The sequence below is a fragment of the Lycium barbarum genome, chromosome 4 (genome assembly GCF_019175385.1).
Source record: "Lycium barbarum isolate Lr01 chromosome 4, ASM1917538v2, whole genome shotgun sequence".
NCBI lineage: Eukaryota > Viridiplantae > Streptophyta > Magnoliopsida > Solanales > Solanaceae > Lycium > Lycium barbarum.
This window is the reverse complement of record NC_083340.1, coordinates 13475073-13499840: the sequence shown is the minus strand read 5'-3', so window position 1 is coordinate 13499840 and position 24768 is coordinate 13475073. Positions and strand designations below refer to the sequence as shown.

Sequence of the window (24768 nt, the reverse complement as noted above, 5' to 3'; positions counted from 1 at the left end):
ACTATTCAATTAAATCTCCAGATTTGTCTAGCTTCAATCAATTGCAAGTGGATGATAGTATCGATGGAAGATATGGGAAGTCTGAATAATCAATCATATGTGAAAATTGCATTAAAATGTGTGTATAGACTTCATCACTAAAATTGTATAGTTTGTCTTACAGACCCTTTGATCAAACCAACTCTCAGATTCCGTAGCATTAAAATGTGAGTATAGAAATTCATTATTAAATAAATATGGGCTGGAAAAATATGGCATCTTTTATGGCAGAATCTTGCTGCTCACTTACCATAATAGGACATATTTACGTATAAAAATAGTAATAAACTTTGCTCTAGCAGATGACTATTCAAGCGTAGGTAGATCTAGACTAATTTTTTTCTTTTGAATGAGAAAAGCTTGTTTAACAATGTTTAGATCTGAAAGTCGAGTTTTTAGCCAAAATTATCCCTTATTTTTTAAGATAAGTTTATTAAATATAACCGGATGATTTTTATTTATTTATTGCTTTTTGAAGAAAGGTGCTAATCAATGTAATGCCAACTGGTCAATTCCTTATCTAACTATAATATCCTTATGTATGGTGCAGAGTGACCAACTTGTAACTGCAATATAGATTACTGTGTACTTGTGAGAGTTTATAAGAGTTATTGCCACTCTGTTTTCTCTCCGTTTATTTTTTCCACTGCGTAAGGGTTGGAAGCGTAGCAGGAAGATATAATTATTGTGCTATAGACAATTCAATCCAATCTGAACATTTGTACACTTACACGGATATTAGAATTTAGAAGTCATCAATGAATAGGTTCCGAAATTAATCACCAGAGATACTGTACTTTCCGATAGACCCTAGGCTCCAAGAAAGAAAATGATAACATTTCACAGCAGCTATAGAAAAACAAAATACGAAAGTGATCGAAGAAGCCGTGGAAAATAATAAGGAAAGCACTACATAGCATTCAGAAAGAAAGGAACGGTAACAACAATAAATAATACGATAACCAAAGTGCAGGAAACAACAAATAGTAATAGAAATTGAAGAACAAAAACCTATGAGAATAATACTAATACTACTGGTAAGAAAAGAGTACTAGTATTAGTTTTAAACAAATTATATTAGTAAGACCAAAGGTGCTCCATTTTAAAAAACTTAGGAGATGAAAGATGCTCTGAATTATATTTACGGGACAAAAATAAAGCTACCTTAAAAAATAAGGGACAGTATTGCCCAAAAACTCTCTGAAAGTCTATGACATGAATAAAATTAGGACTTACTTGTAATTTAAGAAAATATCTCTTCTATCTCTATATATATCAATGGAGAAGTTGTAATCCTATCAGGATATCATGTTTTAAATTCTTGAACTACCCCTTGATAATCACTAGTTCCTTCACCAAAAATGCCTTCATCTTCCCCTTCCAAAGTTAGTCGCTTTTCTGAATCAGAAAATTCAAAGGAAACAATGAGCTTGAAATACAAAGATATAATATCAAACCTCCCAAAACTAGACCCCCCTCATCCTACTTATGAAATCTTTCAATACAATGGCTTTTGGTTCCATTCTAGCACTTTAGAAGCAACTTTATCCCTCTCAGAAAACTTCAAGGCTCAACCCTCTGATATTTTCCTTTGTAGTTCTCCAAAAACAGGTACCACTTGGCTTAAAGCCTTGGCATTTTCTATTATGACTCGAGATCGTTTCTTGGATGATGATTCGACAAACCCTTTATTTAACAAGGTACCCCACGAGTGCGTAGCAACGTTGGAAGTCGATTATTACGCCAACCCTAGTGCCCTGGACACTGAATTGCCAGTGTTGGCTACACATCTCCCTTATGCTTGCCTTTCACCAACTATAGTACAGTCTGATTGCAAGATCATTTACATATGTAGGGAACCGAAAGACACCTTTGTTTCTTGGTGGCATTACGGTAAAAAGCAACAAGAAACCTTCGGTGTAGAGAGTGGTATTACACTCGAACAAGAATTCAAATGGTTTTGTGATGGTACGTCCATGTATGGACCCTATTGGGACCATGTCTTGGAATACTTTAAGGAAAGTGTAGAGAGACCGGAGAGGGTGTTCTTCTTAACGTACGAGGACTTGAAGAGTGACACGTTGTGCTATGTGAAGAAATTGGCGGAGTTTATGGGGAAGCCATTCTCTGAGGAGGAAGTGAATCAAGGTGTGGTTGAAAAAATAGTTGCACGTTGTAATATCAAAAGTTTGAGCAATTTAGAGGTGAATAAGAGCGGCTATTTTGACTTAAAACCTTGGAAAATCAATAATAGTTCCTTTTTCCGTAAAGGAGAAGTTGGAGATTGGAAGAATCTTTTAACTGAAGATATGGCAAACTCAATTGACCAAATAACACAGGAAAAATTCCAGTCTGTGGGCTTGTATTCCCTTAGCGAGAACAAAACAAAGGATTAAGGAAGTATTAATGAACGTTTGGAGATTGCTTTTGGTTTTTCATTTAATTCTGTCTTTCTTCTTGTTGATCTTCTTGAGTTCTCATGTACCATGTCTGATGTCTGTATCTTGTTATGATTTGCAATAAAATGGTTATTCTGAATATCCTGATTTTTCTAATCCGGTTATTCTAGACGTGAATTTATGGGATGTTATTGAGTTAAATATTCCATTAACTGATTGAAAGAGCTACATTTATATAGGGTCAACTACATATATATACATCTTAAGAACAAAAATTTACGAAACGTGACGATAGTTTTATACTTACAAAACATAACATTAGAAATCCTATACAAAACATGTTTTATATTTTTTAAAATTTTTTAAAATTTTTTTTTTGTTTTTTTATTTTTTTAAAAAAATTAATATTTTTTCGCTCAAAAACTTATGTATGAAGTTGTATGAAATGTGTATATCTCGCTCAAGACTTAAAAAGTTTGCTCAAAATTTAGTGTATGAAAACGGTATGAAAAATGTATGAAATGTGTATATCTCGTTCAAGGCTTAAACAATTCGCTCAAAATTGTGTGTATGAAAACAATACGAAATTTGTATCTTGCTCGTGTCTTAAAATTTCGATCACATTTTCGTGTATAAAGTTCATGTTAGATTTCTGTAAAATTAATACAACTACAACAACATTGTATACAACTTTGATACAACATTCAAGACTTAAAATAATCGCTCAAATTTTTGTGTATGAAATGTGTATATCTTGCTCAAGGCTTAAAAAGTTCGCTCAAATTTTATGTATGAAGAACGTATGAAATGTGTATCTCTTGATCAAGGCTTAAACATTACGCTCAAAATTTTATGCATGAGAATGGTATGAAATTTATATATCTCCCTCAAGACTTAGAATTTTATTCACAATTTTGTATATAAAGTTCATATTAGGTTTCTGGAAAATTAATACAACTACAACAACATTGTAACAATTTTCATACATTATTCAAGGCTTAAAGTTTTCGCTCAAAATTTTGTATATGAAAATTATATTAAAAATTTCGCTCACACATACACATTTCATACATTTTTCATACAACTTTCATACAAAAAAATTTGAGGTAATTTTTTAAGCCTTTGAGAAAAAAAAAAAAAAATAAAAAAAAAAAAAAAAAAATATATATATATATATATATATATATAAATTATTTTTTTAAAAATAAAAATATTTTTTATTTTTTTTTATAAAAAATATATATATTTTCTGGAAAAAAAATAAAAAAACGAAAAATATATGAAAATCCGTCATGTTTCGTAAATATTTCTCCTTAGCATGTATATATGTGTAGTTTACCCATTTATATATCTCACACTAACAATTATTCAGAAAAGTACATTTTCTTAGATAGCATTTCTTTATCCATTTGGCCGGTCGGCAAGAAATATTTACATTCGCTAGCTAAATATACAAAAAATATACACTACTCCATTATGTATCAAAATGTGCTTTTATGTATATTATACATTAATCTACAAAAAGTATATTTATCTTGGCTATTATTTTGGTGGGCGGTTATTTACGTTAATTTCTCAAAAATCAAAAGGCATAAATTTTACTCATTGTAGCTTCTTTTAAGACCTAATTATTAATATTAACTACCCTATTATTTAATTATATTTAGTAGCTAATTAACTTTTCTAAATTACAAATGGTAGCTTTATCAAAAATACATACCGAAACACATATATCTTTCTTTTTTCCCAATCACTACCCATTTCAGATTTTTCATTTCTGAAAACCCTAAAAAATCTCTCTCCCCTTCTCTCAACCACCACCACTGTGGCCGCGCCGCCCCTCTTCTCCCTCTCCCTCTGTGCTTACCCCTCTCTCTCTCTCTCTCCGCCCCTCTCTCTTCTCCCTCTCCCTCTCCCTCTGTGCTCACCCCTCTCTCACTCTTTTCACTCTATCTGGCGAGGCGATGGTGCAGATCCGGCCGTGTGTATTGTTGGAGGTGGCGGCGGAGAAGATGACGTGGAGGTGGAGAGATTAGGGTTTTGTTGGTGGTGGAAAGGTTAGGGTTTTTTGGTGGTGGTGGTGTCTCAGGTTTGGATTTTTGGTAGTGGTGGAGAGATTAGGGTTTTGTGGTGGTGGTGGTAGTGTCTCAGATCTGGCCGTGTGTATTTATTAAAAGCCAAATACAAATACATTCAAAAATCTACATCTCACAAATACACTGTTTTTTAATGTATTCGTCTTTGTATTTTTTGAGCATATTTCTTAGTGTATTTTGTTAATTTTTGTCTTTGTATCTGAATGTATTTGTTGAAATCCATTCAAATACACAAAAATTTGAATATATTTGGCTTCATATGTAGTTGGAATATACACAATGTATTTGAAATACATAAAAAAAAAACATTGGCATACATCAAAAAAAATCTGTAAAATACATTAAAAAAAATACACGGAAATACATTAGAGCAAAAAAAAAAAAAATCACTGAAATACATCAAAGCAAAAAAAATAATCACTAAAATACATCAAAAAAAATATATTAATATCTAATTTAATAGCTCCACCGTTAAAGGCTAAAATCAAGGATCCTAATTTTTTTACCGTGTTCTCATGTATTTGTTGGCAGCAAATACACGCGAAAACATACACTATTTTGCTAAAATGTAGTTACAAATGGTAATATTTAAAAGGGTAGCTACAAATGATAGGAAGCTACAATAAGGTAGTCATTTGAGTAAGTTTGCCTAATATATACCCCGGGACCTAATTATATTACACCCGTGAACTTGGTAGTTTGATAGCCGAATAAAGGTAATTAGAATCAAAGATAGTTGTGGAGATCCCATATATTATGCCATAAAATTACATGCATGATGCCATTCCATAGCTGTCATTTGGAATGTTTCTCGCAATTTAACTCAACTTCCAAAAAAGAAAACTACTGAAAATCTTCATATATATCCCTTTGGATGGTATAAAATAATAAATACAGTTGGTTTCTCCCATAGCCTGAAATTGTACTTCTGGAGACAAAATCAAGACCATTTCAACATTTGCTGGATGGTTTGCAAGGTTTCATAGAGAAATACTAGCTTCGTATTCTGTCACGACCCGATGAAAAGACAAAGTTCTCAATTTTCAATGAAAAAGAAACTGAAGAAAAGTTTTTGTAACAGTAAAATTATTTACCTTATTTTTGTTGCAGTGTGGACCATTTTGTCCATTGAAAATCAAGGAAAAAAGTACATTAAATAATTAATTTTACTATTTTTTGGTACCGCCAACAGTTAAACATTGGGAAATAACGTCACAGATCAAGATCTGAAGTTTATTGGGTTCTACAATGATGTCAAGTTAATACTTTAATGATAAATGGATTCATAGTCAAATATTTAGTAGATTTCTTAATACAGTAATAAGATCTGGACAAAACTTACTGAGTTCACATGATGTTAAATCCGAGACAAGGACGAGAATTAAGAGAGACAAGAATAATGAGAGAATTCTTTCTGCTTTGTATTCATCATAATGACCTCCTTATATAAAAGTAATGTCTTCTTTCTCCTAGTCTAATAAGGTAATCCTATTCTACTAGAACGATAATTCCTATATCACCATAATTACAATTGTACCATAAATAAACTATTATATACTCTCAATACCCCCTGCCCCCCTCAAGTTGGAGTATGAGGGTCCCAAATGCCCAACTTATCAGGCAAATATTGATGTTACGATTTGCCCAAAGCCTTTGTAAACACATCAGCCAATTGCTCACTGGTGGACACGTGTTTGGGAAGTATTAGACCGGATTGGAGTGCGTCCCGGACGTAGTGATAGTTAATTTCAATGTGTTTAGTCCGTTCATGAAACACCGGATTGCGTGCAATATATAATGCCGCTTGACTATCATAATACATTTTCACTCGAGATTTATGATCAACGCCCAAACTATGAAAGATTCCCTTTAGCCTTTTCAATTCACAGAATGTCATTGCCATTGACATGTATTCTGCCTCCGCTGACGAGCGTGACAATGTACTGCTTCTTGGTTTTCCCTGACATGGGTGAATTTCCGAGGGAGATAAACTAACCGCTAAGTGATTTTCAAGTCAACGAAGATCCGACCCAATTTGAATCACACCATCCGTATAACTAAAGATCACAATATTTTCTCATCACAATACCTTGCCCTGGGTTCTTCTGCAAGTAGTGCACCACGCGAAGAGCCGCATTCCAGTGTGCTTCCTTCGATTGTCGCATGAATTTGGATAGAACATGTATGCAATACGACAACTCAGATCTCGTAAACTTGAGGTATATAAGTCTACCGACCAGACGTCGGTATAGTTCCGGATCTCCTAAAGGGGCTCCTTTGGCCAACGCCAAACCATGATTCTGCTCCATAGGAATATTGACTGGTTTAGCTCCCAGTAAACCGGGCTTAGAGATTATATCCAAGGCATATTTTCATTGATCGAGAAATAACCCAGTTGATCCGCGTGCAACTTCAACTCCCAGAAAATACTTCAGAGGTCCCAATTTGTTCATGTGAAAACATGTGCAGAGATAATCTTTGAATCGTTCAATGGCGCTATGGTTGTTTCCGGAGATAATCAAGTCATCCACATAGACTAAGACATTAATTTGCATACCTCTCCGGTGCAAAATGAATAAAGAATAATCTGAGTACGATTGTTTGAACCCATATTTCATCAAAGCACTTGACAATTTCGCAAACCAACACCTTGGAGCTTGCTTCAAACCATAAAAATATTTCCGTAGTCCACATACTTGCCTCGAATTAGGAACGCGACCCTGTGGCAATTTCATATAAACCTCCTCCGTAAGGTCACTGTGCAAGAAGGCATTATACACATCCATCTGATGCAACCCCCAATTTCACTCAACCGCGACTGCCAGGAAGGTTCGAACAGTTACTACCTTAGCAACCGGAGCAAAACTTTTGTTGTAGTCAATTCCTTTCTCCTGTTTATTTCCGAAGATGACCAAATGAACTTAATATCGCTCGATTGTGCCATCAGATTTGTACTTGATTTTGTACATCCATCTACATCCGAGTGCTTTCTTATCCGGTGGCAAAGTTTCTACTATCCATGTTCCATTATCCTCTAACGCTTGGATCTCTTGCTGCAAGCCATTTTCCAATGTTCATTTTTCATTGCCTCCGAAAAGGTTTTTGGTTCAGTTCCCGTGGCAAGTTCTGCAAGGAACCTTTGGTGTTGCGAAGAAAAATTATCACAGGATATATAGTTAGCTAAACGAAAAGGTGCATCTGAGTGTTGCTGAGGATCGGGCAGACGCGTTGATGGACTTTCTTCCGGAATCTTTCAATAAAGTAGTTGTGCAACCAAATTGATTCATGCTTATGATGTTTAACCCAACCTAACTATTCATCCGATGGCATTTCGTTGGCCCGGATACCTTCCGTCTATACTTTCTTCATGCTTTCACTATTTGGATCGATATCTGTCTGGTATAATTCTGGCTGATCCGTAGGTTCAGTATTCGGTGTTTGTATTTATTTTATTCAAATTTCATTCGTACCTACATTATCAGTCTGATCTTCTTCGAAATCGCATTGGTTTCTTTCTTTCTCAGTTTCATCCCGAATCACTTCTATGTCGTCGACCAAGTTACCCGCTTCTTCGGCAAAGTGGGGAACTTAGTCTCGTAGAAGTCCACATCTCTTGAGACAAAATATTCGTAGTTCTCTAAGTCATACAATCTCCAACTCTTCTATCCGTAGAGGTATCCTAAGAAGACACACTTACGACTCTGACTCTCAAACTTGTCCCTCATTCTTTCCTTTATGTGTGTGTAGCAGATTTATCACCCTTAAGTGATCATACCAGGGCGTATTCTTGTACAAAATTTCATAGAGGGGTTTTTCTATTAAAAATCGAATATGGTGTTCTATTGATCAAATACCTCATAGTCAAAACATATTCTCCTCAGAATTTGATTGGAAGTTGACCCTAAAATCTCAATTCTCGCGCCACATTAATAATATGATAGTGTTTTCTTTCGACTCTTCTATTTTGTTGAGGTGTCCCTGTGCAAGATGTTTGAAACAAAATTCCATGTTTGAAGAAGTAAGTTTTCATACACGTGAACTCAGTTCCATTATCACTTCTAAGTATCTTCACCCCTTTTCTGAAGTGCCCCTCCACAAAAGCGAAGAAATTGTTCAAGGTTTGGGACACTTCTTTCTTATCAACTAAGAGAAAGATCCACATGGCTCGTGAATGGTCATTTACAATAGTAAAAAAATATGAAACACCACAAGAGCAAGGGGTTCTATACGGTCCCCATAAATCACAATTAGTCATCTCAAAAGTATCCAAAACAACATTATCACTTAAAGGAAAACACTTCTCGTTTACTTTGCTCGTTGGCATACATAACATTCTCTATCCAATATATCACCACTCTACTTTAATCCTAATGTCGCAATAGACTTCATTACTTGTGCTGAAGGATGAACCAACCATTTATGCCAAATATTGAACCAATCAACTGCCTCTATCTTCATAGCCCATATCAGCAACACATTCCGAAAACAGTAAAGTCCAACTCGATGCTCACCCTTTCCAATCAGCTTCCTCATGGTGGAATCCAGTATAGAACACATAATTCTATTAATTATCACATCACAATCTAAATAATCAACTATTTATGATACAGAAATTAAATTGCATGTCAAATCCGGAACATAAAGGACATTCTTCAACCATTTCCTATTATTCAACCTCGTTGTTCCTTTTTTGTAGCCACCGAGTTACTTCTGTCCGGAAGACCAATCAGACACTTAGGAATGTCTCGCTTATTACTCAGTTCCTCCGGATTACCTATCACATGGTTGGTAGCTCCAGAGTCTATGATCCAGGATGAGTTTTCGGTTTTACTATCCATCTTACGATTTGGGTTTATTCTCTGGGAATTCAACATATGGATCACAGTCTTCCGGATCTCATTGCTCAAATTGTGAAGTTCTGTGCCGCCTGTGTTCACATTCCTCTCTCCACTTAAGTTCCTTCATTGACAACCACGATGTTAGCCCGATAATTGCCTCTTCCGCGATGGGATCCCGGTCCACCATTCTGTTATTGTCGCTGTCCTTGTCTTCTTCCTCCGATTTTCTCGTCTCTTTTTTTATTTCCTGGCCACCAATCCAGATAACCTATGAGTCAAAAACATTCGTCCACAACGTGTCCGGATCTCTTGCGACCGAGCGAACCAAATGGCTTGCTGACTCAACATGGGCATGAACTGATGCAGAATAACCGATGAACATGCATAATTTAAGTAAAGCGTGGGACCATAAATCATAAGTCTGAATAATCATAATAATAACGAGCCAAAATGGCTAAACGACTCCGAATATCTGACATAACATAGCTGACTAGTCTATGAAACCACTAACATAAACATGAGTCTACTAAACATAACTCCAGGGACAAAGGCGCCAGCATACATTTAATGCATAACTAATAGGACATAGATAAATTACTAAACCCCGAAAAAGATGGAGCTCACCAAAACCTGATACGTGGATGGTCTTACTGAGCATATGTGTCGTACTGTAAATCTATATCTGCATCATGAAATGGAGGCTCCCGGACAATAGAAAAGGGACGTCAGCACATTAAATGTACTGGTATGTAAAGCAACTGAATGAAATAAACATGGCACATGAAATAACATGATGAAAGCTGGAACTCAAAACTGAAACCTGGTCATGAACATGAATATATATATATATATATATTTTAAAAATCATAAGTAAAAACATTTTAAGTGGGGAGTGCATAAGTATAACCGACAAGATGAATCACCACATGGGTACGTAGAGTCTGCTACCTGACCCAACCAGTAGATCTCTCATACCTTGCCAGGGGTATAAGATATAAAAATGGCATACAAGAATCCAATCAATAAAGCATGAACGAATTGTCCTAAACATGGGCGGAGCGATCGTTATCCTACGGTGGCTAGCGTAGTTTCAGGCTATTACAACCTTCTCGGTAATCTGTGTAACTCCCAAAAGCATGAACAAAATATAGGTGGCATCTGAGCCCATGGTTTTTCATGAAAAGTGACTTGCATTATACATAGATGTAGTTAAATAATATACTTGCATGAAAACGTGTAGACATGTAGAGTGTTTCATGAAAATATACATAGTAATTAATAACTTGCATGTAGGAACCCATGGAATGCAAATGATGGGTTTTTTTTTTCATGGATTATGGACATATTCTCAATAACCAAAATGGAGTATCAAGAACACAATAACAAACTACGTATAGAAACATGGTACATCATGGTATATATATACTTAGGGTTATCATGAACATGTCTATAACTCTTGTTTTGGTGAACTCTTGTGTAATTATGGAGGAACGTGGCGTGGGAAAGAATAAAGATGTTCTCACACGTGGATAGATGCCCTACATACCTTAATCGCTCCAAAAACTTGTGAAAAGTCTGAATCTTTGAAAAAGAATTCCAAAATCTTTGGAGAATTCCAAAATCTTGAATCTTGAACTTTGAGATGGGGTTTCTTGAAAAAACTAAGTTGTTAACATAGGATTTCGCTTAGAATTCATGTATTAAAATTCACTTGGGAATACATGGGAGGGACTTACCTTGATGTATGAGGATGAGGAGAAGAGAGAATGGCCATTCTAAGGCTTGGGGATACGAAGAATGAAGTGAAAAAGCCTTAAAATGAAGTTTTAAAGTTGCCGTTGAACCTATTTTACGCTCACTTTAGGCCATTTTACGGCTTGTAAATCAGATTTACGGACCTTAAATCCTACTGTAAATCTGTAACACTTTGCTGGATTTTTGGGACAATTTTACGGCCCGTAAATTCTGCCGTAAATCGGCAAAATACTATTTTAGTAAAACAGGCATAACTTTTTGTACAGATATTGGTTTGAATTCCATAATATACTGTTGGAAAGGTATTTCAAAGACCTACAACTATCAAGAAGAAAGTTTTCCCAAATTTCGTATGGAGTTTTTCGTATACTCATTTTAATTGAAACCTGGTGCAAACTCACTTCAAAACACTCTCCTAGGGTAGCTTCCGACTTTACTTTGCCCAAGGAATTTTCTTATGTCTTGAGTGGATTTCAAACACCATTTCTACACTACTCATATTGGCTTCTTTATACTCCTGTCATACAAGTCAAATCTTATCCCGAATGCACGAGATGTTACAATATCTCCCCTTTGGGATCATTCGTCCTCGAATAATGGGTCATGGTTAAGAATGCGACTGGACATGGCTTGAATACATGAGCGTGAAGAAACATGACATAGAACATGGGAACTAAACTGACATGATATGGTTTTGTGAAAACGAGAGTGTTGAAACATGAGACATGAATAGAGAATACATGAACGTGAACGTGAAACGTGAGGCATGAATACGTAAGAGACATGACATGAATACTGAAGGTATTTACCTTGAAATTTATCTGCTTGCTCTTCAAACAAGTGAGGATATCTGGATTTCGTGTCTTTTTCGGCTTCCCATGTAGCCTCTTCAACTTTCTGACTCCTCCATAAGACCTTTTACAAAGGCTACTTCCTTAGTTCTCAACTTGCGAACTTGACGATCAAGAATGGCTACGGGAATCTCCTCATAGGTTAGGCCATCCTTAACTGTTATAGTATCAGCTGGAACAACCAACGACGGGTCTCCTACACACTTCCTTAACATGGATACATGAAACACTGGATGAATAGCTGCCAACTCTTAGGGCAACTCAAGTTCATAAGCTACTTGACCGACCTTTCGCAAAATTCTGTAAGGTCTAATATATCTGGGACTGAGTTTTCCTTTCTTTCCAAATCTCATAACACCCTTTATAGGCAAAACCTTAAGGAACATCCAATCATTAACTTGAAATTCTAAGTCCTTTTGCCTCACATCTGTGTAAGACTTCTGGCGACTCTGAGCCGTTTTCAAATGCTTTAGAATCAACTTGACTTTTTCCATAGCCTGATAGACCAAATATGGTCCTAACAACTCTACTTCACCAACTTTGAACCAACCAATTGGTGATCTACACCTTCGCCCATAGAGAGCTTCAAACGGTCCATCCCAGTGCTAGCATGATAACTATTATTATAATCAAACTCAATGAGAGGTAAGTGATCATCCAATTAAATTTGAAATCTAGGACACATGCTCTCAACATGTCTTTAAGAGTCTGAATAGTACGCTCTACTTAACCATTTGTCTGCGGATGAAAAGCTGTGCTGAAGTTTACCTTGGTACCCAATCTCTTCTGAAAGGATTTTAAAGAATGGGTCGTGAACTGGGCACCACGATCTGAAATAATAGACACTGGAGTCCCATGCAATCTGATAATTTCATTAACATACAACTTGGCGTATTCTTGTGCTGAATCTGTGGTCTTGACTGGCAAAAAGTGCGCTGACTTAGTAAGTCAGTCAACGATCACCCAAATAGAGTCATGCCTCCTAGCAGAAAGAGGTAAACCTGATACAAAGTCCATATTGATCATTTCCCATTTCCATACAGGAATATCAATATTTTGAGCCAAGCCACCGCGTTTCTGGTGTTCGGCTTTCACTTGCTGACAATTCGGGCACCTAGCCACAAAATCTGCTATATTCTTTTCATATCGTTCCACTAATAAATATCTTTAAGATAATGATATATCTTAGTGGAACCTAGATGAATGGAATACCTGGAATTGTGAGTTTCTGACATAATTCGCTCTCTGAGCCCATCTACATCTGGGACACATAATCTGCCTCGGTACCTCAAGGTACCATTATCTCCCCCTTGTTCAAAAGTCGTTGTCATATGCCTATGAATCACCTCTTTCAGCTGCAATAAAAAAGGATTACTAAACTGCTTCTCTTTAACTTCTACCACTAAGGAGGAATGAGCTCTGTTCTGAACAACAACGCCACCATCTTCGGAGTACAAGAGTCGAACTCCTTAATTAGCTAAACAGTGAACTTCCTTGGTCAGAGTTGTTTTATTTGCCTCAATGTGAGCTAAACTTCCCATGGAACGCCGACTAAGAGCATCGGCTACAACACTCACTTTCCTCGAATGATAGAGAATATCGACATCATAGTCCTTAAGCAACTCGAGCCATCTTCTCTGCCTAAGATATAGCTCCCTTTTCTTGAAGATATACTGCAGACTTCTATGATCTGTGAAAATATCAACATGCACTCCATACAACTAATGATGCCATATCTTAAGTGCAAAAACCACGGCTGCCAATTCTAAGTCATGAGTCGGATAATTTTTCTCATGAGTCTTAAGTTGTCTAGACACATAAGCAACAACCCTACCATGCTGAATTAAGACACATCCGAGACCAACTCTCGAAGAATCACAATAAACCATGAACCCTTCGGTTCCTTCTGGTAACGTCAAAACTGGAGCAGAATTCAATCTCTCCTTCAACTCTTTGAAACTCTACTCACATACATCTGACCATTGAAATTTGAATTTCTTCTGACTCAACTTAGTTAGCGGAGCCGAGATAGAGGAAAATTCCTCGACAAAATGCTTGTAATAGCCTGCCCGACCCAAGAAACTTCTGATATCTAAGGCTGAAGTGGGTCTGGGCCAATTCTTAACAGCGTCAATTTTATGAAAATCAATTTTAACTCCTTCGCCTAAAATCATATGGCCTAGGAACGCAACTGACTTAAGCCAAAACTCACACTTTGAGTATTTTGCGTAAAGCCCACGATCCTTGAGTGTCTGCAACACTATCCTGAGATGTTCTGCATGATCAGCCTCGCTATAGGAACACACCAATATGTCATCAATAAACACAAGGATGAATAAATCAAAATAAGGCTTGAAGACCCTGTTCATAAGGTCCACGAAAGCTGCTGGTGCATTCGTCAACCCAAACGACATGACAAGAAATTCGAAATACCCATAGCAGGTCCTGAAAGCGGTCTTAGGAATATCAACTTTCTTAACCTTTAACTGATGTGTCACGACCTAACTAGTGGGCCATAACGGGTAGCCGGAGCTGGTTACTGAGCACCACCCATCATGCTATCTATCATACTTAACCTGGACATATATCATTTTCAAAATAAAACTTGACATAAACCAATTTCTAAATCTCCCAAAACACGAATATATGCATAAGCCCACAAAGTTAAAAAAATAATGTACAAACCATACACAGAAGGAGTCTCATAACATCTACAACCCACACGTAAGTAGCTACGAGCCTCTAACCGAAGTAACAAAGTCATAAGGACGGGACAGGACCTCGCCATGCCCCAAATATGTACGCAAAAGAATATACTAATAAATAGCACCTCCGAAGTAGTGGAGTGTTCCTGAGTAGCTGCTGATAGGCTCCTATGAATCTGTACTGCCTCCCTGTCTACCTGTGGGCATGAACACAACGTTCATAAAGAAAGGGCGTCAGTACGAACAATATACTGAATATGTAAGGCATATATGACAACATGATAAGGAAATATAGAGAACATAAGAAGAAAGTATCACTACAATTGTTTGCCTCTTTAGGCGGAATCATGCATGCTCATTTTTACCTTTAAAACATATCACACATACACACATAAGTTGTCTGAATCAATAACATCATTAGCCCGCGTTCGGGGTAATCATTCACGCCGCCCACGAGTGGGGTCTGCCCATGCCGTATAGACACAGTGTAATAAGCCGCCCGCCTTAGCGGTGCTGCCCAGCCATCTAGGCACGGTGTAATCATCATTATAAACTTGTCATGAAGCATGCATAAGAGCTCAAATAAAAGTTGTACTCTATCGGAGTGACGTAAGGTAACCTGCGATTACATTATGGAGTAATCATGATCATCATGTCTCACATTGGAGGAACTAGTATTATAAGGTGAGACTAGTAACAATGAATAACATCAAAGAATCTATGCAACAAGATCATTATTCTCATAAGCATCACATCATAAGCTTTAAAACCTCTGGACAAAGAATCATCATTATCATAATACACCTCTTATCATCATCTCATGAGAAGCTTTTAGTAATCATAGACTTATAATTTCTGGAAGGTAAGAAAATCATGGAAAGATAGAGAAAATCATGTCATAGAAATCATGCCTTAGAAGAGAAAGGGATAGCCTTACATACCTTTACGCCTCTCTAACCTTGTCGACTAAATACTTCCCTCCAAGTTCACTATTCTACATTCAAGAGAAAGTGTACACGGTCGTATGCAATATAATTTACCCAACTATGAGTCGGGTTCGATCCCACATAGAACAATATACTAGGCGATTAAGAAATTAAGGAACTTTCACCAACTAAGCTAAAGCCAAACGATAGATAATATTTTGGTTTTTGAGAAAATCATAACTAATGCGGAAATGTAAACTAACCTAGAAAGCAAGTAAAGTGATCAATGGCCACAAGCATGGATAATAGGAGATTACACTCAAGTAACGATCCAACGTATTTTACGATTTTACAACTAAGAGCGGGTTTATGTTAATAGATAATGGTTTCTACAATCTCATTGAAAGTCTTCCAACCAAATCAATAAATTACACTCTAAGCTTTTCCAAGCCTTAGAGTGTGATATCAAGCACAAACAATTGAATCTCAAGGAACTTTCCTATTCCTAGCTCAAGTTATTAGATGGGTTTAATGACCCAAATTCTTGTTAATTAATCTTTCCCAACCTAGATTTCCTCTTCCGGGCTCAATCAAAGTAAATGGGCGAGTCTTAGGGTTAGCTAATCCCTTAAGAAACATTAAAGGACAAGATTAATTAAATCAACAAAGAACCACTTCAATAGCAATAAAAATCATTCAATACATAAGCAAAACAAGAGTTCCATCCAACACTTTAATAATAGAATATTTCCATAAACAAGATTCAAGTGAAGAAAATAGTTTCCAAAACAAGTTAAGAAATGCTCAACCAAATCTTCAAATCTTAACCCAAAGTGTGGTGTAGGAACCTAGTTTCCAAAACTTGTATGAAATGGCCAAAGATTAGTTTTACAAACCCTAGCATTCTATTTATAGAAGTGCCAAAACGGGAACAAAATCTGGACAAAAATACCCTGCGTGCACAACATGCTACTCGCATCTTGTGTCGCATGTGCAACATGCCAGTCGCATGTTGTGACAAACCGTAGCATGTTGTGCAAATATCTCTGTCAGCACATGCTGCAGCAAGTGCTGCTCGCATGCACAACATGCTGCAGCAAGTGCTACTAGCATGTGCTGCCAGAAAGTGCTTCTTGTTCTATTTTTGCTCTATTTTGTTCCGTTTTGCTCCATTTTGCTCTCCGGGCATCTTATCCTACAAAACAACATAAATACACAAAAAGTAACAACAAAAGTTCTTGAAGAGTTACAAAAGCTTAAGAAATTAGCGTCAAATATCCGGTAATTTCACGGCACATCAATACCCCCAACTTAAAGTCTTTGCTTGTCCTCAAGCAAATCAAAACAAAAATCTCAATGAGGATCCACTTTAAGCACAAAAACATGACTTTGGTTGGTACCAACAATTAGGCTACAAGCATGTGAAACTTCAACCAAATAACTCCCTCATTTCAAAATACAATTTCAAGAATGCAATAGAGATTTAAAACCATCAAGCAACAACACTCAAGCCTCAATAAGTGACTCAAAACCACTAGCTTACTAGATATGCTCAGTTGACTCAACTTGAAATTTTTCAACATTGCCAATCTATTGTAATTCATATGCCCTCACAAGAAAGAAAGTCCCAAAATCACTATATTCACAACAACGACGCAAGGGACAAATACACAAAAGTCACTCACACTCAACAAAGAATTTCTAGTGCTAACAAATATCACACCATAAGCTTGCCCTTATTTTCGTTCATCACTAACTCAAGAACATTCGGTTGGAGATCACATAGGGACTTTTTAAGCTTGTAATGTAGGCTTAGGGAAGGGTAGGATAAGTATTTGGGATACAAGTGACTACGCCCTCCTTAAACACTACACATACCTTTTGCCCACTTTCCTCTTCATTTCAAAACATCACTCCTTCCTTTGCATACTAGTTTACCCAATTATTCCAACTTCTTTTTGTGCAACCATTTTCTTGATTTCTAATTATTATTATTTTGGCACAAAAAGTTTGCAACCTTTTTGTACTTTTCAAATTTTCTTCCTTTCTTTTGACTTTTCCACAACACCAACCTTCACCACTCTCAAGCAACACTAACACCATCAACTTAGGCTTTTGGCCTCAAATTCACAATTTCATGTTCAAGGAGGGAAAGGTTCAAAAGAGAGATTTTTCATCAAAAAAGGTAAAGGCTTGTAATGTGGCAATCAAAGAAAAGGCCATAGGCTCAAATGGGGTTACTAATGATATTATTTATGCAATGGTAGGCCAGAAAGGCTAAAGAGGTTTTTTCAAAAATCACAAAGATACCCAAGGTCATATCTCCAAACAACATAATCAAAATTAGCATTGAAAGACTAATCGGGCAAGTTCTAGATGATAAAAGTAAACACAAGAATTATTCAACAAACACTCACCACACATAGCATATGAACTAGTCAAGATGGATCAATTTCACTTCCAAAGCAAGAATAACTAGTGCAATATCTCATAATCCAAAGTAAACACAACTAGTAGGTAAAGAGTCACCAAATGAGCCAAAACGTTGTCACAAAGATCATTCTTTCCTATACACCTTGCTTTTTAACTTTCACAAAACAATTTGGAGGGGTATTCACATTTCAATTTCACATGCAAGAGACGAACTCTATTAGTACCAAACAAACCACGAGTTTCCACATTTTTCCTCAAAGAATCACCTACACCTAAACTACAAGACTAATTAAAAAAAAATAAGAAAGAAAATAAAATAATAAAAGTGACTAATCCACAACATGACAACAAAACAAAATCTTCAAAAATTTGAGTAAGTTCCATTTGCAACAACGTCTATTCAAAACCACACCAACAGTCGCAAAACAAGCCCGGCAAGGGCACACAATATCCATACATAAGACAAAAGCCCGACAAGGGCACAATTTATGCATAACCAAAATATAATGTGCTACCACATTGCCACCCCCAACTACAAACATTGCAGTGTCCTCACTGCACATAATCAAAACAAAACATAAAATAATTTGAGGGCAATTAAATTATTATTTTTGTCAGCACCTGCGACTCGCAGGCATGACCTACGGTTCGCAGGTGATGTCACCTGATTTTTTTTTGTACTGTCAGCACCTGCGAAACAGTACCTGCGACTCATATGCATGACCTGCGATTCACAGGTGATCTGAATTTTTTTTTAGCAGCAGCTACTGGTTTGTGGCTGCTCTAAAAACCCGACCTGCTCAAAACAATTTCAAAAATTCTGAAACTTTGCAGATTAGTCAAAAACCATAAACTAAACTATTCGAAAAAATAAAATTTCAAAAACGATTTAAAGTTTTTAAAACGATGGGTTGCCTCCCACCAAGTGCTTGATTTAACGTCGCGACACGACGGTTACCTTTACCACTTTTCCTTCTATTTGGAAGATATGAATTTGCGCCCCAACATTGAATCAAGATTATGATGACGCTCATGGGGCGGTGGTAGAAAGTTAAAGAGGCCAACTCTCGGGGGTCGCATTTTGCACTTCTTGGCTGGTAAGTGAGGCATGTCATTTTGTCTTCATGGCATAGTAAACTTCAAAATGAAAATGCTTTCTTCTTCATCTCCAAAATTCTCCATAGGCTCGGTTAGTTCAACTTCCATTTCACTAACCAAGCATAATGTTGAAAAATGATTGGAATGTGGTCTAAGGCGCTCCATTTTCAAATTCCCTCCAACTTCGGCATCTTGCATTATTTTTGGGTTGGTCGGTTGGCAATTCATCATTAGCTCTCGAAAATTAATCTTGACCACTTTTTCATTGGAAACCAACTTAAAACTACTATCCATGACTATTTGATGTTGAGTATTGCATACCTAAACTTTTGCATTCAATTCGGCTTTCAAGTCACGGATAGCAAATTCAAGTTTCTTCAACTCTTGACGTTGCTCAACATGGGTTTTTAAAATTTCTTCCATCTTCCTCGAAATGCCTTCACGATGATCCCCATAGGCTTCAAGTTGTTGAGCTTGAGTCATAAGCCAATCTTGTCTCACAATTTCCACTTTGTCAAGGCCTTCTTCAAGTTGAGAGTCATTCAAAGCTTGTAAAAATCCACCCTTGGAGAAATTCATGTTTTGGCCACTTTCTTGTCTACTTTCAACACCCTCAAGTTGTTGAGCATTATGAGTCTGAACCAATAATTTCATTTGATTCTCCAAGGTGTGAATAGCTTTGTCATTGCAATTAATTGTTTGCCTCAAGTCATCAAGTGGTTACCTCAAGTCCTTAACCGCTAAGTCCTGTTTTTCCACTTTTTCAAGGATGGTTTCCAACATGAGCATTATCCTCTCATTTTGAGCATTTGAGGCTTCTTCCACTTCCATATCCCTACTATCATCAAAATCAAAACTAGAATAGTCATAGTGGGGGTTCGGGGAAGGGAAGGATAAATAAGCACAATTATCCCAATGACCATTTTGACCACCACACCTATCACAAATACTCCACTAATAGGATTGGGATTGTACGCACAATCCGCTCCCGGGAGAATTCAAACAATTTTGCCATGAGTATGGTCCTCCACCATAAAGACAAGGGTCATCAAAGTATCAACAACTGCCATCCGACCAATTTTCATTATATGATGCCATTTTTATTTTATTTATATAAAAATCAAATAAAGCAACAAAACAACAACACAAATATTCACAAGTTTGGACCAAAGCAAGCAAGCTTAAATCCCAAACTAACTCAAATACGTCAAATTGTTCCCCGGCAACGGCGTCAAAATTGATAACGTCCAAATCCACTCCTCAAAGAGAAAGTGTACACGGTCGTATGCAATATAATTTACCTAACTATGAGTCGGGGTCAATCTCACAGAGAACAATATACTAGGTGATTAAGAAAGTAAGGAACTTTCACCAACTAAGCTAAAGCCAAACGATAGATAATATTTTGGTTTTTGAGAAAATTATAACTAATGCGGAAATGTAAACTAACCTAGAAAGCAAGTAAAATGATCAATGGCCACAAGCATGGATAATAGGAGATTACACTCAAGTAACGATCCAACGTATTTTACGATTTTAAACCTAAGAGCGGGTTTATGTTAATAGATAATGGTTTCTACAATCTCATTGAAAGTCTTCCAACCAAATCAATAAATTTCACTCTAAGCTTTTCCAAGCCTTAGAGTGTCATATCAAGCACAAACAATTGAATCTCAAGTAACTTTCCTATTCCTAGCTCAAGTTATTAGATGGGTTTAATGACCCAAATTCTTGTTAATTAATCTTTCCCAACATAGATTTCCTCTTCCGAGCTCAATCAAAGTAAATGGGCGAGTCTTAGGGTTAGCTAATCCCTTAAGAAACATTAAAGGACAAGATTAATTAAATCAACAAAGACCCACTTCAATAGCAATAAAAATCATTCAATACATAAGCAAAACAAGAGTTTCATCCAACACTTTAATAATAGAATATTTCCATAAACAATATTCTAGTGTAGAAAATAAATACTACACGCTTAGATATACAATACAAAGCAAGGAATTGAAGAAATGAATTAAAGGTTTAAGAAATGCTCTACCAAATCTTCAAATCTTAACCCAAAGTGTGGTGTAGGAACCTAGTTTCCAAAACTTGTATGAAATGGCCAAAGATGAGCTTTACAAACCCTATCATTCTATTTATAGAAGTGCCAAAACGGGAACAAAATCTGGACAAAAATACCCTGCGTGCACAACATGCTACTCGCATCTTGTGTCGCAAATGCAACATGCCAGTCGCATGTTGTGACAAACCGTAGCATGTTGTGCAAATATCTGTTATACCCCGTATTTTTATACGTTGAGTTATTCGCAGGAGAATCAACTCAATTTAAAGGACGGGGTCATTCTCGGACACGGAATAGAAACCCTTAATTTTCAATTTCTAAATTAGAATCAATTGTTTATAAATTTTATTTAGTGTAAAAAAAATATTATTATTGGAGATTAGGAATTAATTAATTTTGATTAGTTTATTAAGTAAGAATTAGTGATTAATTAAATTAATTAATTTAACTTAATTGTGGGCCCCACCCATTTTAATTTAAAAAAAAAACAAATCTGCAAAATTTGATGAGTCATGGTGGTGGGCTAGGACACGTGTCCTATGCACAAAGAGCATATATATATATATATTCATTAGACATGAATCATTTTAGCAAAATCAATTCAATTGAATTAGGAAAGGAAAAGCAACATATTGCCATGGCATTCACGGCCATGGCAGCTTATGAGGGGCTCTCGGCCAGCATGGTTGTGGAGCAAAAAATATTCTTGTAGCAATTTTTGGTTAAGTTCAAAGTGATTTACAAGTTCAAGGAGGTGATAGCAACATTGGATATTGAATCGAGAAGAAGAAATTGCGAAATTGGAGCAATTAAGAGCAGAAATTCCTCCGAGAAAATTAAGGTAAGATTTTCTTGTTTTATGATGTAATTGAGTTAATAGTATTGTAATGGAATTATTAGAACTAAATTGGAAGAAATTGGAATTAAGAAAATGCATGAAATCGATGTTATAAGAAATTGTGGGTTGAATTGGATTAAGAGAAGTTGTTGGGTTGTTAGAATTGTTATGGGTTGAATTGTGAAAATTTCGTATGTATATCTCTGTTCGAGGTATTTCTGTGTTAACAGGAGAATAATTGGAAACTCGGGTTAGGCGAATGTATAGGGGAAGTGCTGCCCGATTTTCGTTAAGTCCTTAACTAATAGAAAACCCTAACCGAGGTTGTGTAAGCTAAAGGATAAAGTCCTATAAACAATGGGCTATATATTTGTGGACTAGAAAGTATAGCTACTAACGATAACTTTACTCTTATATTAAATAGGCTAAAAGAGCGACAAGGCGAACGGGTTTGCAAATAGTCGCTAACAAGTATGTAAAGCTAACCCTTCTTTCTTTTGGCATGGTCTTTATGAAACAAACAGATGACGTATATATGACTCCAAAGAAGCTCTTATTCTTAGAGCCACTAGGATGGCTAATGTCCTTGATTCTCAGAACTTACTTTATTATGGCTTGATACGTATCTATGATATTCTTAAGCCGGATGCGGCTGCCTGAAGGGGCCACCCTAGCTAAGCTGGAAGCGGCTGCCCGAAGGGGCCATCATGACTACGCCGGAAGCGGCCGTCCGAAGGGACTATTGTGCTATTAGCCGGAAGCGGCTACGAGTAGGATATTCTATATTCATATTGTGTATGCTAGAATTTGTGTAAGGGACCACATGACATGGTTCAAAATGTTGTTCCAGGTTACTCCCGGGTTGCTTTCTAAACTTGCTTACTGTTGCGCTTTCCTTATTTTATGATCCAGTACTGTTTTACATAGTCAGTACATATTCCGTACTGACCCCCTTTCTTTGGGGGGCTGCGTTTCATGCCCGCAAGTTCAGGGATGCGGTTCGACAATCCAGCCACCTAGGAGGAGTCAGCATTGAGAGTCAGACAGCTCCACTTGCTTCGGAGGCTGTTCCTGTTTTGGTATAATTTTGTGTGTATATATTATGGGCACGACGGGGCCTTGTCCCGTCACTTATGCACGGTCATACTCTTCTAGTAGTCTGCGAACAGCGTGGGTGTCATGGTTACTGTTTGGCCTTGCCGGCCATTGCTTTGTTGTACAGAAGTGTCGGCTGCCTCATTGGCTTGCATTGTGATACGTTACGTATATATAAATATGTTTTGAGATGTTTTGGGTTACAGGTCGACTTTGGTATTCTATATACAGCTTTCGTGCTTAGTCAAATAAACCCTATTGAATGCCATGTTTGAGTACAGGTAACATAAGTTGGGTTATCAGGCAGGTTAAGCTCGGTCACTCGTCATGGCCCTAGGTTGGTTCATGACAAAAGTGGTATCAGAGCAGTTCAGTCCTCGGCATGTTCGCAGACGGTGTCTAGTAGAGTCTTGTTTATTGATGTTTTGTGCACCACATCTATAAACAGGAGGCTACGAGACATTAATAGGGTGTCATTCCTTCTTTCATATCTAAGATCGTGTGATACAACCCAGCCATAGGAAATGAAATTCCTTATACTAACTTTTGATTTCAGCTGAAGAACGACATCGACAGAAGAAAGCGACCGATGATATTGGCAGTTACAAGGTACACAGGTAAGTTACGGTGCGAAAGAGGCATGTTGGATAAGGTAAGAATATTGAAACATGATTGAAACGTTAAGATTGGAGGATGAAAGAGGAGGTGGATAGGAAAGTATAGTAAAACAGATCGTCAAAGGATCAGGTACGTCTCGAGGTGCGATATGTGAGGTAACTTCCGACACCTTTATACCTTTTACTCGAAGTTAGGGGCCCTGTGTGGCTATGATATGATATGATATATGTGCATATATGTTAGACCTGTGAGGCATTGTTGGTATTTCCTGCGTGCAGGTTCTGGAATAGTAAGAAGTACAGAGGAAACTCTGCCCAAATTTTCCCAGGAATAGGAAAAAGAGGAGAATGGGATATAGGTTCATAATATATCTTGAAAGTTGATACCGACAGGGTAAATTATTATGTTGGATTAAATCTTTAAGAGATACCCCCACGTCATCCATAAGAGGCATCATTCTTATTTGGGAGACCTTGCTTTGAAGAAGCGTATATAAGCAGCGAATTCGCAGTTCATTTGAACGGACCAGAATACGTTCCAATCACATTTTGCCTTAGAAAAAGCTCATGTTGTAGGGAAAAAACGTCCAGCGATTAAGTTTCACTTTATTGGAAGAGTACAAAACATACAACAAGTAGTACTAAATGGTTCGCTCACGACCTAAGAACAAATATGGAGGTAAACTATGTGAATCAAGCACTAAGGAGTCCTGTGGTGCTTGTCGGATTCTAGTTTTCTTCTGGTGGTGGTTGGAGAATCCTTCATAGTAACATTTTATTAGTTCTTAATCAACTAATTGGAGATGGAATTTGTGGAAGGAAAACTTAAACTTGTGGGTTGTCTAGGATCATATATTTCATATGTTGTCGAAATACTAGGATGATTCGGAAGGGCTTGTAATACTATGGGATGATTTAGAAAAAGGTGGCAACTCGTAACAGAACATTTTATTGGGGTATCGAGTGAACCGATAAGTAGGGATAAGTTACGACGAGTTTACAGTTAAAAA

The 24768-nt window shown here is 36.8% G+C and overlaps 1 protein-coding gene across 1 annotated transcript; it reads left to right on the top strand.

Moving 5' to 3' along the window:
- Nucleotides 1-1352: 1352 nt before the first annotated feature.
- LOC132638209 (flavonol sulfotransferase-like) lies at nt 1353-2915 on the top strand. The gene has a single exon (XM_060355171.1). It carries the CDS (start codon nt 1401-1403, stop codon nt 2433-2435), a length of 1035 nt encoding a protein of 344 aa, XP_060211154.1. The 5' UTR covers nt 1353-1400; the 3' UTR covers nt 2436-2915.
- The last annotated feature ends 21853 nt before the right edge of the window (nt 2916-24768 follow it).

What these genes read in the sequence shown, in the direction of transcription:
- LOC132638209 (XM_060355171.1), top strand. Translation starts at nt 1,401, where the DNA reads ATGCCTTCATCTTCCCCTTCCAAAGTTAGTCGCTTTTCTGAATCAGAA.